The sequence below is a fragment of the Coregonus clupeaformis genome, chromosome 10 (genome assembly GCF_020615455.1).
Source record: "Coregonus clupeaformis isolate EN_2021a chromosome 10, ASM2061545v1, whole genome shotgun sequence".
NCBI classification, from domain to species: domain Eukaryota; kingdom Metazoa; phylum Chordata; class Actinopteri; order Salmoniformes; family Salmonidae; genus Coregonus; species Coregonus clupeaformis.
Genome location: NC_059201.1, coordinates 21507045 through 21525028, shown reverse-complemented (window position 1 = coordinate 21525028; position 17984 = coordinate 21507045). Strand labels below are relative to the sequence as shown.

At 45.2% G+C, this 17984-nt stretch overlaps 1 protein-coding gene across 3 annotated transcripts in view; it reads left to right on the top strand.

Annotated features, from left to right (window-relative positions):
- Positions 1-17984, top strand: part of LOC121575346 (myoD family inhibitor-like) — a 41347-nt gene that overhangs the window by 15628 nt on the left and 7735 nt on the right. For all 3 annotated transcript variants that reach the window (XM_041888371.2, XM_041888370.2, XM_041888369.2), the window contains exon 3: positions 12916-13053. In XM_041888371.2, coding sequence (XP_041744305.2) covers positions 12916-13053 — 138 coding nt within the window. The remainder of the gene's footprint in view (positions 1-12915; positions 13054-17984) is intronic.

Here is a 17984-nt window from a genome sequence, read left to right as displayed (position 1 = left end):
AATCAAACAGACACCAACCTTTCCACAATGGCCAACACCAGAGAGCTGTGTAAGGACATCAGGGATAAAATTGTAGACCTGTACAACGCTGGGATGGGCTACAGGACAATAGGCAAGCAGCTTGGTGAGAAGGCAACAACTGTTGGCGCAATTATTAGAAAATGGAAGAAGTTCAAGATGACGGTCAATCACCCTCGGTCTGGGGCTCCATGCAAGATCTCACCTCGTGGGGCATCAATGATCATGAGGAAGGTGAGGGATCAGCCCAGAACTACATGGCAGGACCTGGTCAATGACCTGAATAGAGCTGGGACCACAGTCTCAAAGAAAACCATTAGTAACACACTACGCCGTCATGGATTAAAATCCTGCAGCGCACGCAAGTTCCCCCTGCTCAAACCAGCGCATGTCCAGGCCCGTCTGAAGTTTGCCAATGACCATCTGGATAATCCAGAGGAGGAATGGGAGAAGGTCATGTGGTCTGATGAGACAAAAATTGAGCTTTTTGGTCTAAACTCCACTCGCCGTGTTTGGAGGAAGAAGAAGGATGAGTACAACCACCCCAAGAACACCATCCCAACCGTGAAGCATGGAGGTGGAAACATCATTCTTTGGGGATGCTTTTCTGCAAAGGGGACAGGACCGTATTGAGGGGAGGATGGATGGGGCCATGTATCGCGAGATCTTGGCCAACAACCTCCTTCCCTCAGTAAGAGCATTGAAGATGGGTCGTGGCTGGGTCTTCCAGCATGACAACGACCCAAAACACACAGCCAGGGCAACTAAGGAGTGGCTCCGTAAGAAGCATCTCAAGGTCCTGGAGTGGCCTAGCCAGTCTCCAGACCTGAACCCAATAGAAAATCTTTGGAGGGAGCTGAAAGTCTGTATTGCCCAGAGACAGCCCCGAAACCTGAAGGATCTGGAGAAGATCTGTATGGAGGAGTGGGCCAAAATCCCTGCTGCAGTGTGTGCAAACCTGGTCAAGACCTACAGGAAACGTATGATCTCTGTAATTGCAAACAAAGGTTTCTGTACCAAATATTAAGTTCTGCTTTTCCGATGTATCAAATACTTATGTCATGCAATAAAATGCAAATGAATTACTTAAAAATCATACAATGTGATTTTCTGGATTTTTGTTTTAGATTCCGTCTCTCACAGTTGAAGTGTACCTATGATGAAATTACAGACCTCTACATGCTTTGTAAGTAGTAAAACATGCAAAATCGGCAGTGTATCAAATACTTGTTCTCCCCACTGTATATCCAGCATGAGTGGGTAGCTAACAAGATGCAGTCCAGACATATTTTCCTCACTGGTTTGCAACAGTTTGACACAAGGGACAAGTGTGCTCGTGCTACATAGGGGACATCGGCAGGTAACCGAGTGGCGCAGTGGTCTAAGGCACTGCATCGCAGTGCTAGCTGTGCCACTAGAGATCCTGGTTCAAGTCCAGGCTCTGTCGCAGCCGGCCACGACCGGGAGACCCATGGGCAGCGCACAATTGGTCCAGCGTCGTCCAAGGTAGGGGAGGGTTTGGCCGGCAGGGATGTGGGTTCGTTTCCCACGGGGGGCCAGTATGAAAAAAAACGTTTTTAAAAATTGGTATGCATTCACTAACGGTAAGTCGCTCTGGATAAGAGCGTCTGCTAAATGACTAAAATGTAATGTAAATCGGCTGCGCCGATAGTCAAGGAAAGGCTAATATCGGCAAAATATATCGGCCCAACCGATTTTATAGGTAATTCTCTAATTTGCTCACCTGCATCCAATCACTCTTGATTAATCAACCACCCTCATAGTATTTAAATGGCATTAATCTTCAGTCCTTTGCTTAACAAACAGTCCGTACTTCAAGTTTGTCCTGATGCAATGACCCATCACCAGCCTGTCCTCCTACCCATCGAGTCAAAAATAATATCCCGATATGTACACTACCAGTCAAAAGTTTGGACACACCAACTCATTCAAGGGTTTTGATTTATTTTTACTATTTTCTACATTGTAGAATAATAGTGAAGACATCAAAACTATGAAATAACACATCGAATCATGTAGTAACCAAAAAAGTGTTAAACTAATCAAAATATATTTTATATTTGAGATTCTTCCAATAGCCACCCTTTGCCTTGATGACAGCTTTGCACACTCTTGGCATTCTCTCAACCAGCTTCATGAGGTAGTCACCTGGAATGCATTTCAATTAACAGGTGTGCCTTCTTAAAAGTTAATTTGTGGAATTTCTTTCCTTCTTAATGCGTTTGAGCCAATCAGTTGTGTTGTGACAAGGTAGGGGGGTATACAGAAGATAGCCCTATTTGGTAAAAAACCAAGTCCATATTATGGCAAGAACAGCTCAAATAAGCAAAGAGAAACGACAGTCCATCATTACTTTAAGACATGAAGGTCAGTCAAGAACTTTGAAAGTTTCTTGAAGTGCAGTCGCAAAAACTATCATGCACTATGATGAAACTGGCTCTCATGAGGACCGCCACAGGAATGGAAGATTAAGTTCATTAGAGTTACCAGCCACAGAAATTGCAGTTTGTGTTCAAGTCACAGACACATCTCAACATCAACTGTTCAGAGGGGACTGTGTGAATCGGGCCTTCATGGTCAAATTGCTGCAAAGAAACCACTACTAAAGGACACCAATAAGAAGAAGAGAGCTGCTTGGGCCAAGAAACACGAGCAATGGACATTAGACCGGTGGAAATTTGAGAGTCCAAATTTGAGATTTTTGGTTCCAACCGCCTTGTCTTTGTGAGACGCGGTGTGGGTGAACGGATGATCTCCACATGTGTATTTCCCACCGTAAGCATGGAGGAGGTGTTATGGTGTGGGGGTGCTTTGCTGGTGATTTATTTTGAATTCAAGGCACACTTAACCAGCATGGCTACCACAGCATTTTGCAGCGATACGCCATCCCATCTGGTTTGGGCTTAGTGGGACTATCATTTTTTTTTTCAACAGGACAATGACCCAACACACCTCCAGGCTGTGTAAGGGCTATTTGACCAAGAAGGAGAGTGCTGGAGTGCTGCATCAGATGACCTGGCCTCCACAATCCCCCGACCTCAAACCAATTGAGATAGTTTGGGATGAGTAGGACGGCAGAGTGAAGGAAAAGCAGCCAACAAGTGCTCAGCATATGTGGGAACTCCTTCAATACTTTTGGAAAAGCATTCCAGGTGAAGCTGGTTGAGAGAATGCCAAGAGTGTGCAAAGCTGTCCTCAAGGCAAAGGGTGGCTATTTGAAGAATCTCAAATATATTTTGATTTGTTTAACACTTTTTTGGTTACTAAATGATTCCATGTGTTATTTCCTAGTTTTGATGTCTTCACTATTATTCTACAATGAATACAATTTTAAAAATAAAGCTAAACCCTTGAATGCGTAGGTGTCCAAACATTTGACTGGTACTGTATCTGTATAGATAATTTTTCCCCATCACTAATGCACGCACTCACACTCACACAGACACACACACACACACAGACAGACAAAGACACACACACACACATACACATTCACACACCAACAAACTCACCAACATGTGTGTATACACAGCCAGCTCCAGCATTGCTTGATTACTTTGGTCTGATTTGAATTAGAGACTCATCATTCTTAGATCTCGGAAATCGCTCCACAGTTTGGTGGTTTGGGGGTTTGGCATGAGTGCCGGCATAGAATTGGCTCTAGTCACATTTGATATTGGGTTCAGATTTATTTTGGTCCAATGGTGGTTGTTTACTAAGGGCAGACAAGGGTTTGGCGGCACAATCCTCTTGGTTTGGTGTTTAACCCTCACATGTCTATTACAAACCATAAGAACTGTGCAAGTTACAGGATAGATAGAAAGAACGATAGAACAAGAGATTGAACGATAGATAGAATGATAGATATACTGAACAAACATATAAATGCAACATGCAACAATTTCAACGATTTTACTGAGATACAGTTCATATAAGGAAATCAGTCAATTGAAATAAAATCATTAGGCCCTAATCTTTGGATTTCACATGACTGGGCAGGGGCGCAGCCATGGGGGGCCTGGGAGGGCATAGGCCTACCCACTTGGAAGCCAGGCCAACCCACTGGGGAGCCAGGCCCAGCCAATCAGAATGATTTATTACAGACAGAAATACACCTCAATTTCATCAGCTGTTCGGGTGGGAGGTCCTGGGCTGGCGTGGTTACACGTTGTCTGTGGTTGTGAGGCCGGTTGGACGTACTGCCAAATCCTCTAAAATGACGTTGGATGTGGCTTATGCTAGAGAAATGAACATTACATTCTCTGGCAACAGCTCTGGGGGACATTCCTGCAGTCAGCATGCCAATTGCACGCTCCCTCACAACTTGAGACATCTGTGGCATTGTGTTGTGAGACAAAACTGCATATTTTAGAGTGGCCTTTATTGTCACCAGCACAAGGTGCACCTGTATAATGATCATGCTGTTTAATCAGCTTCTTGATATGCCACACCTGTCAGGTGGATGGATTATCTTGGCAAAAGAGAAATGCTTACTAACAGAGATGTAAACAAATGTGTGTGCAAAATTTGAGCGAAATACGGTTTTTGTGCATATGGAACATTTCTGGCATCTTTTATTTCAGCTCATGAACCGTGGGACCAACACTTTACATGTTGCGTTTATATTTTTGTTCAGTATAGATTGACTGATTGATAGGTAGTAAGACAGAAAGAATGATACAACAATAGATTGAGCAATAGATGCCCGTGATTTTCACACACACATACCTCAGAACCACACACACACACAGAGAACAGTCGGTGTATTGACGGCGGCTCCTCTGGCTAGTGCTTTTATATCTGGTTCAGGCTCTGATTGACTATAATGGAAGCAACATGGCGGCCACTGCCTTTGAAATGTCTTCCACGTGGGGAGGAGAGACACAGGGAGTGTGTGTGTGTGTGTGTGTATGAGGCAGTGTGTGAGCGGGGGGAGTAGAGGAAGCATTTCCCCTCTTCTATGATCCTGCTTACATCCAGGTCAACACTCGCAGTGAGAACACACACACACACACACACAGACAGACAGAGTTTATTCATCAGAGCAAGACCGCTTTTCCTGTTTACCCTAGCATGTTGTTTTGATGGCTTTGATATTTTCCATTAGAGATGAAGAGTATGTTAATATTAATAATAATGATGATCATACGTTTTTCTGTGTAAACATCTATACTTCTACAATGTTGTTTGATGGTTTTTGATGTCTCAACAGTCAAATATGGATTTTAGATGAGTGTGTTGGATTTTGCTCACTAAAATAAAGAGGAAAGAACAGTGCAGGCATTCTCACCTTGAAAATGGCTACGGTGTTTTAGTTCACGTGTACTGTTTGTAAGAAGCTTTTTTTAGCAAAGTTAACACACAACGGGAGTGTCGTGATACGTTTGTTTTTGCAACAACACAGTTGAAGAATATACTGCAACCTGTGGTTATGGACAAAGGCACCAATCTTTTCCGTAAAAGAAGACGTTTACAGTAGTTTTAAAGATGGCTTTTAAAGTTCTCTCAACAGCAGTTTAAGGGAGTTTTAAATAAGCTGTTAAAGTTTAAAATACAAGCGAGCGCGGCACCTTGGGTTTTTATAAACCACTGAGAAACAACATGCCGTCTGTAGTAGAGCGTCTGCTCAGAACTCTCTCCTGGACCTTCTGGCTGTTTAAAGATACAGCTCTCTGTCAGCTCTACCAACAAACACTTACTCTGAATACCTGTTTTAACAGGATCTGTCTCACTCTATAATGTAGTCCAATGTGTTTTCACCTTCCCTGTGTGTTTCTGATGAGAGTAGGAGTCTTAGGGTCCAGATGGGAGGGAGAGAGAGAGAAAGCAAGAGAAGGGGGGGGAGAGAAAGAGACAGAGACAGAGAGAGAGGGGGGGTTGTATCTTACAGTGGGGAAAAAAAGTATTTAGTCAGCCACCAATTGTGCAAGTTCTCCCACTTAAAAAGATGAGAGAGGCCTGTAATTCATCATAGGTACATGTCAACTACAGTGGGGAGAACAAGTATTTGATACACTGCCGATTTTGCAGGTTTTCCTACTTACAAAGGCTGGGATGGGCTACAGGACAATAGGCAAGCAGCTTGGTGAGAAGGCAACAACTGTTGGCGCAATTATTAGAAAATGGAAGAAGTTCAAGATGACGGTCAATCATCCTCGGTCTGGGGCTCCATGCAAGATCTCACCTCATGGGGCATCAATGATCATGAGGAAGGTGAGGGATCAGCCCAGAACTACACGGCAGGACCTGGTCAATGACCTGAAGAGAGCTGGGACCACAGTCTCAAAGAAAACCATTAGTAACACACTACGCCGTCATGGATTAAAATCCTGCAGCGCACACAAGGTCCCCCTGCTCAAGCCAGCGCATGTCCAGGCCCATCTGAAGTTTGCCCATGACCATCTGGATGATCCAGAGGAGGAATGGGAGAAGGTCATGTGGTCTGATGAGACAGAAATAGAGCTTTTTGGTCTAAACTCCACTCGCCGTGTTTGGAGGAAGGAGAAGGATGAGTACAACCCCAAGAACACCATCCCAACCGTGAAGCATGGAGGTGGAAACATCATTCTTTGGGGATGCTTTTCTGCAAAGGGGACAGGACGACTGCACTGTATTGAGGGGAGGATGGATGGGGCCATGTATCGCGAGATCTTGGCCAATAACCTCCTTCCCTCAGTAAGAGCATTGAAGATGGGTCGTGGCTGGGTCTTCCAGCATGACAATGACCCGAAACACACAGCCAGGGCAACTAAGGAGTTGCTCCATAAGAAGCATCTCAAGGTCCTGGAGTGGCCTAGCCAGTCTCCAGACCTGAACCCAATAGAAAATATTTGGAGGGAGCTGAAAGTCCGTATTGCCCAGCGACAGCCCCGAAACCTGAAGTATCTGGAGAAGATCTGTATGGAGGAGTGGGCCAAAATCCCTGCTGCAGTGTGTGCAAACCTGGTCAAGACCTACAGGAAACATATGATCTCTGTAATTGCAAACAAAGGTTTCCTTCCAAATATTAAGTTCTGCTTTTCTGATGTATCAAATACTTATGTCATGCAATAAAATGCAAATTAATTACTTACAAATCATACAATGTGATTTTCTGGATTTTTGTTTTAGATTCCGTCTCTCACAGTTTAAGTGTACCTATGATAAAAAAATTACAGACCTCTACAAGCTTTGTAAGTAGGAAAACCTGCAAAATCGGCAGTGTATCAAATACTTGTTCTCCCCACTGTATGACAGACAAAATGAGAAAAAAAATCCAGAAAATTACATTGTAGGATTTTTAATGAATTTATTTGCAAATTATGGTGGAAAATAAGTATTTGGTCAATAACAAAAGTTTCTCAATACTTTGTTATATACCCTTTGTTGGCAATGACACAGGTCAAACGTTTTCTGTAAGTCTTCACAAGGTTTTCACACACTGTTGCTGGTATTTTGGCCCATTCCTCCATGCAGATCTCCTCTAGAGCAGTGATGTTTTGGGGCTGTCGCTGGGCAACACGGACTTTCAACTCCCTCCAAAGATTTTCTATGGGGTTGAGATCTGGAGACTGGCTAGGCCACTCCAGGACCTTGAAATGCTTCTTACGAAGCCACTCCTTCGTTGCCCGGGCGGTGTGTTTGGGATCATTGTCATGCTGAAAGACCCAGCCACGTTTCATCTTCAATGCCCTTGCTGATGGAAGGAGGTTTTCGCTCAAAATCTCACGATACATGGCCCCATTCATTCTTTCCTTTACACGGATCAGTCGTCCTGGTCCCTTTGCAGAAAAACAGCCCCAAAGCATGATGTTTCCACCCCCATGCTTCACAGTAGGTATGGTGTTCTTTGGATGCAACTCAGCATTCTTTGTCCTCCAAACACGACGAGTTGAGTTTTTACCAAAAAGTTCTATTTTGGTTTCATCTGACCATATGACATTCTCCCAATCCTCTTCTGGATCATCCAAATGCACTCTAGCAAACTTCAGACGGGCCTGGACATGTACTGGCTTAAGCAGGGGGACACGTCTGGCACTGCAGGATTTGAGTCCCTGGCAGAGTAGTGTGTTACTGATGGTAGGCTTTGTTACTTTGGTCCCTGCTCTCTGCAGGTCATTCACTAGGTCCCCCTGTGTGGTTCTGGGATTTTTGCTCACCGTTCTTGTGATCATTTTGACCCCACGGGGTGAGATCTTGCGTGGAGCCCCAGATCGAGGGAGATTATCAGTGGTCTTGTATGTCTTCCATTTCCTAATAATTGCTCCCACAGTTGATTTCTTCAAACCAAGCTGCTTACCTATTGCAGATTCAGTCTTCCCAGCTTGGTGCAGGTCTACAATTTTGTTTCTGGTGTCCTTTGACAGCTCTTTGGTCTTGGCCATAGTGGAGTTTGGAGTGTGACTGAGGTTGTGGACAGGTGTCTTTTATACTGATAACAAGTTCAAACAGGTGCCATTAATACAGGTAACGAGTGGAGGACAGAGGAGCCTCTTAAAGAAGTTACAGGTCTGTGAGAGGCAGAAATCTTGCTTGTTTGTAGGTGACCAAATACTTATTTTCCACCATAATTTGCAAATAAATTCATTAAAAATCCTACAATGTGATTTTCTGGATTTTTTTTCTCAATTTGTCTGTCATAGTTGACGTGTACCTATGATGAAAATTACAGGCCTCTCTCATCTTTTTAAGTGGGAGAACTTGCACAATTGGTGGCTGACTAAATACTTTTTTTCCCCACTGTATGTGAGCACTAACAGTGTATGGGGGTGATGAATAGTGAATAGAGCTACATTGGATCAGTTCTGCTGCTGTGTTGTGTTCACTGTTAGCAGGCAGCGTCTGACTGGTTAGGAAAGTCAATGTATACCTACTTGACCACGATGGGAGAGAGAGTGGGAAGGGAGAAGAAGAAAGATAGGGGAAAGATGGAGTGGTAAGATGGAGGGAATAGAGGGAAAGGCGTTGAGGACAGAAGAGTGAGAGAGTGAGAAACAGAAGGGAGGGGAGGGGAGGAAGAGACAGAAGAGAAGAGGGGGAGAGAGTATAGTAAATAAACAGGGCTGGGGTGGTTGAGGCCTTCCGCAGGAGGTGTGTGTCTCTGTCTGTCTGTCTGTCTCTCTCTCCCCTCTCTCTGATGGCAGATCAAACCCAGCTGGCTCCCATTTGCCCAGGAATGAGTCTGCACCTCTGAGGCCCTCAACCTGTGTGTGTGTAGCCCTGCATAATTACAGCTTCATTATGGACCGCCTGGCTCCAGAAGGCACAAATAAAACATGTATACTCACATGCATTTAATGTAGTACAGTGAGGGGAAAAAAGTATTTGATCCCCTGCTGATTTTGTACGTTTGCCCACTGACAAAGACATGATCAGTCTATAATTTTAATGGTAGGTTTATTTTAACAGTGAGAGACAGAATAACAACAACAAAATCCAGAAAGACGCATGTCAAAAATGTTATAAATTGATTTGCATTTTAATGAGGGAAATAAGTATTTGACCCCTCTGCAAAACATGACTTAGTACTTGGTGGCAAAACCCTTGTTGGCAATCACAGAGGTTAGACATTTCTTGTAGTTGGCCACCAGGTTTGCACACATCTCAGGAGGGATTTTGTTCCACTCCTCTTTGCAGATCTTCTCCAAGTCATTAAGGTTTCGAGGCTGATGTTTGGCAACTCGAACCTTCAGCTCCCTCCACAGAGGTTCTATGGGATTAAGGTCTGGAGACTGGCTAGGCCACTCCAGGACCTTAATGTGCTTCTTCTTGAGCCACTCCTTTGTTGCCTTGGCCGTGTGTTTTGGGTCATTGTCATGCTGGAATACCCATCCACGACCCATTTTCAATGCCCTGGCTGAGTCAAGGAGATTCTCACCCAAGATTTGACGGTACATGGCCCCGTCCATCGTCCCTTTGATGCGGTGAAGTTGTCCTGTCCCCTTAGCAGAAAAAGACCCCCAAAGCGTAATGTTTCCACCTCCATGTTTGATGGTGGGGATGGTGTTTTTGGGGTCATAGGCAGCATTCCTCCTCCTCCAAACACGGCGAGTTCAGTTGATGCAAAGGAGCTCGATTTTGGTCTCATCTGACCACACCACTTTCTCCCAGTTCTCCTCTGAATCATTCAGATGTTCATTGGAAAACTTCAGACGGGCCTGTATATGTGCTTTCTTGAGCAGGGGGACCTTGCGGGCGCTGCAGGATTTCAGTCCTTCATGGCGTAGTGTGTTACCAATTGTTTTCTTGGTGACTATGGTCCCAGCTGCCTTGAGATCATTGATAAGATCCTCCCGTGTAGTTCTGGGCTGATTCCTCACCGTTCTCATGATCATTGCAACTCCACGAGGTGAGATCTTGCATGGAGCCCCAGGCCGAGGGAGATTGACAGTTATTTTGTGTTTCTTCCATTTGCGAATAATCGCACCAACTGTTGTCACCTTCTCACCAAGCTGCTTGGCTATGGTCTTGTAGCCCATTCCAGCCTTGTGTAGGTCTACAATCTTGTCCCTGACATCCTTGGAGAGCTTTTTGGTCTTGGCCATGGTGGAGAGTTTGGAATCTGATTGATTGATTGCTTCTGTGGACAGGTGTCTTTTATACAGGTAACAAACTGAGATTAGGAGCACTCCCTTTAAGAGTATGCTCCTAATCTCAGCTCGTTACCTGTATAAAAGACACCCGGGAGCCAGAAATCTTTCTGATTGAGAGGGGGTCAAATACTTATTTCCCTCATTAAAATGCAAATCAATTTATAACATTTTTGACATGCGTTTTTCTGGATTTTGATGTTGTTATTCTGTCTCTCACTGTTCAAATAAACCTACCATTAAAATTATAGACTGATCATTTCTTTGTCAGTGGGCAAACGTACAAAATCAGCAGGGGATGAAATACTTTTTTCCCTCACTGTATATATGTTCTCACATACACAAACACACTGAAGGTTTCACAGGCATACACATACACCTCTAAACAGTCACAAGGGGTTGGATTTTACTGTCTCCAGATGCACACACACACACAAACATCACACACACTCATACACTCCCTCACACAATTATGCTCTCACTCACTCTCTCTTTGAGCCAGCTGAGTAATTCTACAGTCTGTGTTCCATCCAGTGAAAGGCTTGTAGGTTGGAAATGACTAGAAGTAGACGTTCACTGGCAGAAGGGATATGTTCTGTTAGTGGAAACTACAATATGAAAGGGAGTGTATGTGTGTGTGTTTTCGGTCCATGTGTATGTGTGTTATGTGGTAGTCTTAGAGTACATTGGCAACTCTATCAAAGACAAAACAAAGCAGCTACAGTGATAAAATATTGCTGTTTCAGTTGTTCTCAGCAACTTGTCTGAAGGAAGAGGAGACATTCAATAACTTCAGAAGAATTCAAGTGTCACGCTCCTTGATTGAAGGCTCGGACCAAGGTGCAGCGTGGTAGGCGAACATATTAATTTATTAATTGAACACAGACAAAACAACAAAATACACACGAACGTAAAGTTCTGCAGGCTACAAAGAAACCATACAAAAACAAGATCCCACAAACTAAGGTGGGAAAAAGGCTGCCTAAGTATGGTCCCCAATCAGAGACAATGATAGACAGCTGCCTCTGATTGGGAACCATACCCAGCCAACAAAGAAATATAAAAACTAGAATGCCCACCCAAATCACACCCTGACCTAACCAAATAGAGAATAAAAGGGATATCTAAGGTCAGGGCTTGACATCAAGTTTAACAGTTTATAGCTTTTTTAAGTAGCCTACATAAAGGCTTTGTGAATGTGTATTTCTCTCCTCTCGCTCTCTCTCTCTGTTACCTCCAGATGAATGTGTGTCCTGTCCCAGTCTCTTTTCTCTCGCTCTCTCTCTCTGTTACCTTCAGATGAATGTGTGTGTCCTGTCTAATGTTCCCTCAAATGTTTTTCATCACTGAGCAAATTTCAGGTCTGCTGAGCACAAACTTGAACATTGTGAAAATTCTGTGCAACTTCCAGCACGTGTTTACTGTGAACACTGAGGCTGTAGCCGCTTTAAATGAGTTTTAACAGTGGTCAAGTAGGCTACTGTGGCTATTTGATCATAATGTAGGCCTACCAGAGTGGCCTACCATCAAAAACAATGGAGAAAATGCATCCCATAACATTTTAACATGGAAATAGCTGTTCCATCGTTCAACCTACAGTAGCAGCCAATGTGTGGTGTTCAATGTAGGCCTACATTCCATGAGACTTTTAAAAAAAACATGCAGGGCTTGACATTAACCTGTTTATCCACTTGTCCTTCAGACAAGGAGGTGACTGAAAATGTTGTTGTGTTGTTTGATGGTTTGACACAAGAAACCACTTTACAAAATAAAATGCATTATTATTCCCATACCGTTATTACAGAGAATCAGACTAATTATGCTACCCTCTGCCTATTGGCTACTTAGCTTATTCAAGCCTGTCTCAAAATACAACACTGCCCCCTTTAAGACAAAAAAAAGCTATTTAACTGACTGGCTGTTCAAAGATGTCGAGAAATGCACACGTTTTGTGCTCTTGTAGGAAGCAGTCACTCCCCCATTGCTGACTACAAATTATCTATAACTGGGCTAATAACTCACTAACTAGCAACGGATATTAACAAATGTACGGTATGTTGCATTAAAAGTGGCTAATATTGCATTGATTTGATCACAATTCCCACAGTAAAGGGAAATGTTGATAGTGTTAACTAACGGGGAAAAGTCTAGAAAGTTGAGTGATGTTCAATCTCGTGCTTCTCTGCGCGCGCTGATATTTCTTCTGTGTGGCAGTCTGAGGAGAGCTGCGCGCCCGTGCAGCTTAGAGGGAACATTGGTCCTGTCCCTCTGTCTCAGTCTCTCCTCGCTCTCTCTCTGTTACCTCCAGATTTGGACAGGAGCATGGAGCCCCTCATCGAGAGGCCAAAGGTCAAACCAGATGGGATGCTAGGAGACACGGAGAACGGCAACAACAACAACAGTCTCTCACAGCCGGACCTGACGACACCTAGCAAGAGCATTACCTGTGAGTCACACACACACACCATATGCACACACACACACACACACACACCTACCTACACAAGCATACGCACACAAATGTACACACACACGTCTGTCTGCACGTATACACATGAGTACACACTCACACATACACACACACACACACGTATGTCCGCACATGCGTACACACTGTTTCACACACACACACCATAAATGGCTCTGAATGTTTGGTTTCCATTACTGAGCCTCGGTGTTGTGAGTCACACTGTCTTGACCCTGAATGAACAGAAATAGGTCAGATACACACTCACGCCTCTGAATTGAATTGTCAACAGAGGGAATTAAGTGGGATAGTTTCCGAATTGCTAAAGCACACGTCTACACGCACCACGTCACATGCTACGGCCAAATGAAACACCTCTCCTCTCCTCCATTTGACTATTTTCTCTCTGTTTGGTGGTAACTGTGATTGTTGGGAGTTGCTATGACTACTGTATCTAGGTGACTCTGGCTGTATAGTTTTTGGCCATGTCCGTCTCTCCCCCTTATTCTCTTGGGCATCTTTATGATGTATGAAACAGAATTATCGTCATAGTTAATGTGAAATATAGACCATTACCTGGGCTTACAGTTTATTGTCAGACCTTTTGGATTATGGGGGTCACAATTCAAGGCCTGGTTCTGGCAAGAAACACTGGTTTGTTTCATTGATGGATCACAAGAAGTCCAACCGGTAAAGGTGGATCACAGAGCTGAACAAATGTCCTTCACTGACCCCTTGACACCATATGGTCCCCAATACAGTACTGCCTTCACTTCCTGCTGGAAAAGCAGCCCTGGCATCAACAACATACACATACTGTACACAAACATACTGACACACACATACATTCCTGTCTCCCCCCTAAATCCCTAACCACACACACATAATCCCACTGTAGTCCGGCCAGGGGTCCTCTGCTCCATCTCAGTGCGTAAGGGAAAAGCAACGTGAGCCACTTCCTGACGGTTACTGAGTTACCGCAAAGTCATTCCAGGAGCTGTAATGATGGTGTGTTTGAGAGGCTGTGTCAGAGAGAGAGATTGGGTAATACTAGGAGAGGGACTGGGTTTAGGGTTATGGGGGAATTGGGCCAGGTAATGTTGAAATATTTATGAAACAGGTTTCTGTGGGATTGTAGTGTGTGTGTGTGTGTGTGTGTGTGTGTGTGTGTGTGTGTGTGTGTGTGTGTGTGTGTGTGTGTGTGTGTGTGTATCCGACATTCTTCTCTCTTTTATTTTATGTCCTCCATAAAACCAGCTCCATACCCTGTGCTGCTGCTGCAAGAGTTACGCAACTATGGACAAAGCCCCATCTCACACCTCCCTCCATCCCGCTAAACCTCCCTCCTTCCATCCCCCTATACCTCCCCCTATATCTCCCTCCTTCCATCCCCCTATACCTCCCCCTATATCTCCCTCCTTCCATCCCCCTATACCTCCCCCTATACCTCCGTCCTTCCATCCCCCTATATCTCCCTCCCTCCATCCCCCTATATCTCCCTCCCTACATCCCCCTATACCTCCCTCCGTCCATCCCCTATACCTCCCTCATCTCCCTATACCTCCCTCCATTCCACTATATCTCCTTCCTTCCATCCCCCTATACCACCCCTATACCTCCCCTATACCTCCCCTATACCTCCCCTATACCCCCCCATGCCTTATACCCTATACCTCCCTCCTTCCATCCCCCTATACCTCCCTCCATCCCCCTAGACCTCCCTGCTTCCATTCCCCTATACCTCCCTCTCCCCACCTATATCGATCTCCATCCCCCATACCTCCCTCCCTCCCTCTATACCTCCCTCATCCCCCTAAACCTCCCTCCATTCCACTATACCTCCCCCATCCCCTATAACTCCCCTATACCCCCCCATCCCTAGTACCTCCCTCCTTCCATCCCCTGTACCTCCCTCCCTCATTCCCCTATACCTCCTTCCCTCCATCCCCCTATACCTCCCTCCTTCCATCCCCTACATCCTTCTTTCCATCCTCTACACCTCCTTTCAAACCCTCCCCCCACTCTAGTTAGTTTCCTGTATGTACATATCTAGGATCAGCTTTCCCTTCCCCAAGCCTAACCTTAACCATTAGGGGAAGAAAACTGACCTTAGATCAGCATCTACAAGCAACGTCATCTCTGTTACATCTGGTTTTCTCTGCTGATGCAGATAGCTTGTGTGTGTCATTCTGGGGGCTCGTATTGTGTGTTCATGTGTGTGTGTGACTGTGTTCATGTGTGTGTGTGACTGTGTTCATGTGTGTGTGTGACTGTGTTCATGTTTGTGCGTGCGTGCGTGCGTGTGTGTGAGTCTGGAAGTCGTAAAGTTGAACACTATTGTATCATCAGCAACACTGTGACTAACTTTATAGATCCTCTTACTCTGCTACAACCACAGCCATAAAGAGAGGGAGAGAGAGAGTTTGGCCTGTATACTGATTATATGAACTATGAACTAGTGGCTCCTGCTGCTACTAGATGTCTAGATGTCTATGGTCTGTGTGTGCGTGCGGCAATGTCATCATGTAAATGACGTGTGTGTGGAGGAAAACAGAAGCGAGATTGCATTCTGCAATCTGTCTCGCAGTGATGACATCATGGGTGTAGCATGTATCTGGCGCTAGGCCTCTGACAAGCTGTCTGAGACTAATGTGCAGAGAGAGCTGTTAACAGGTGTGTGTTAATGTGGCGTGTGTGTGCGTGCACGAGTGCGTAGGTGCGTGCACGTGTTTGTGTGTGCTGTGCCTGCGTGTGTGTGTGTGTGTGTGTGTGTATGCTGGTCTCTTTAGTAGTTGAGTAGTGTGTTTCTGTGTCTCTAGCACATTGATTCAATACAGCATCATTAAAGCTCATACGTCATTGTCACTGTCAGTGGCCTAAGCCTATGGCACAGTCCTATACAGACTGCCAGTAAGTAGCTCTGAGTAAGTGAGTGTTGCTTACACTTCTGACTCATGATCGATCTCTCTTTTGGGCTCTCCTATTTTTCTGGGAGTCTTAAAATAACCTGGGTTAGTAATGTGTCTGTTCTGAGTAAGAGAAGGATGCTAGAGAGAGATGGGGGAGAGGGGGTGTGTTTTGGGGGGTTGGTGACTGGGTGAAAAGCTGTCTGACTCATGACTGAGCTCTCCTTTGGGGGTACTCTTGTATGTTTTGAACTGTTTTCATCCAAACCTCAGGTCTGCTCCTACTGCTACACTGACCACCACCACCACTGCTCTGTCAGACCCCTCACTCACACTCCCTCTCTCACTCACTTTCTCTGTCTGGCACTACAATGGAACACAGAGAGTTAAGGACCCACTGGGATTCATCAGTCCTCATGACTCATTTGTACAACTTAAGTCAGAAAACACTCTATACAGACAAGTTAATAACAGCTGAAATTGAGCAATATTTAGTTAACTTTTTAGTTTTTAGCTTTGTAAGGCGTAAAATCACACACATAACAGTGAAGTGGAAAGGCTGAGTTGACATCTTGGTGAGGTCAGTATGATGATGGGCTCATTAAACGGGATGTGGACTAGGTTAGTGTCGCCGGTGTAAAATGGAACAGGATCGTGACACAGTACCTTTAATTACACACCAGTCTGTGATGAATCTCTCCTCTTCCTCTTTCTTCTCACACAAACACAAACACAAACACAAACACAAACACGCACACACAAACACAGCCTGGAAAGAGTGACACTGAACTCCAACTTGACCTCTGACCCATTCTTTCCCTTCCCCTTCCCCCTCTCCTCTGTCTTATCTTTCCCCTTTCCTCTCTCCTCCTTCCTTCTCTCCCTATTTCCACCCCATTCTCCCAGTTAAGTAGAGCTTTTATCCTACATCAGTGTTAATCCTGCCTCCCTCAGCCCCCATTACCCACTCTGCATAGGGAAATAAGATACACTTCCATTGGAATACCACCCTTTAGAAATACCACACTCTGCTATTCTGAGATTAGATTCCCCATCCCTGTGGATTGTTATTGAAATGAGCTGAAGCAGCCAGGGGCTTATGAGGTCACAGTGTTTTTGAGGGGTCATCCATTTTAACACCCTCCACCTCCCAGTCCTCATCAAGTCCCATTGGTGGTGAATGAGGTGACAGTGGAAGGAAAAGGTGACAGTACTTACCATGTAAAGCACTTTGTTCTGATTAGCTGTGATCTCTGGTAACGGTGCTGGGTGTCACTCAGGTGTTTCTGTTCTATATGTAGGGAGGGAAAACAGTGGTCCAGCAGGTCCCACACAGCTCTGACCTAGTTCAGCTGGCCTGGTCTGAGCAGATGAGCTGCCATAAACAGCACTCTGTTTACTGTCTACTGGTCAGACTGCTGAGTCACTGGGGGAGGGAGGGAGGGAGGGAGGGAGGAAAAGGGGAAAGAGAGAGGTAGGAGAAGAGGAGGGAGGTTGGAAAGGTAGAGAGGTGCAGTGATCAGTAGTAATCATAGCCTCAAGTCTAGAGTGGTGGGAGCGGGGTAAACAAAGGGGAGGTGGTGGGAGGAGAGGGATTTGGAGAGAGAGGGGGGGGAGGAGGTGAGGAGGAGGGAGGTTGGCTGTCTAGAGGGTAATGGGAGGTGAGTGGATGGAGGGATTTGGGGAGAGAGGGAAGGGTTAGGGGATGCTGAGGGGAGGTAGAGGTGAGCAGTCAGCCGACTGTGATTCACACTCTCTCAAGCCAGACATACCACACCCCTATTGCTGCAGGCAACAGGCTGGGCCTACGCTGGGCCTCTCTCTCTCTCTCGCTCTCTCTCTCTGTCTGTCTGTCTTTTGCACATATTCTTGCATTCTCAGGCCAAGGCTACACTATTGCACAGACTCTCCCCCTCCTTCCCTCTCTGTGTTTCTCCCCTCCTCTCCTTCAGTCTGTGGTGGGCCAGTCTCATCATGTTAAGCCCACAGTCATTAGGCTTTTAT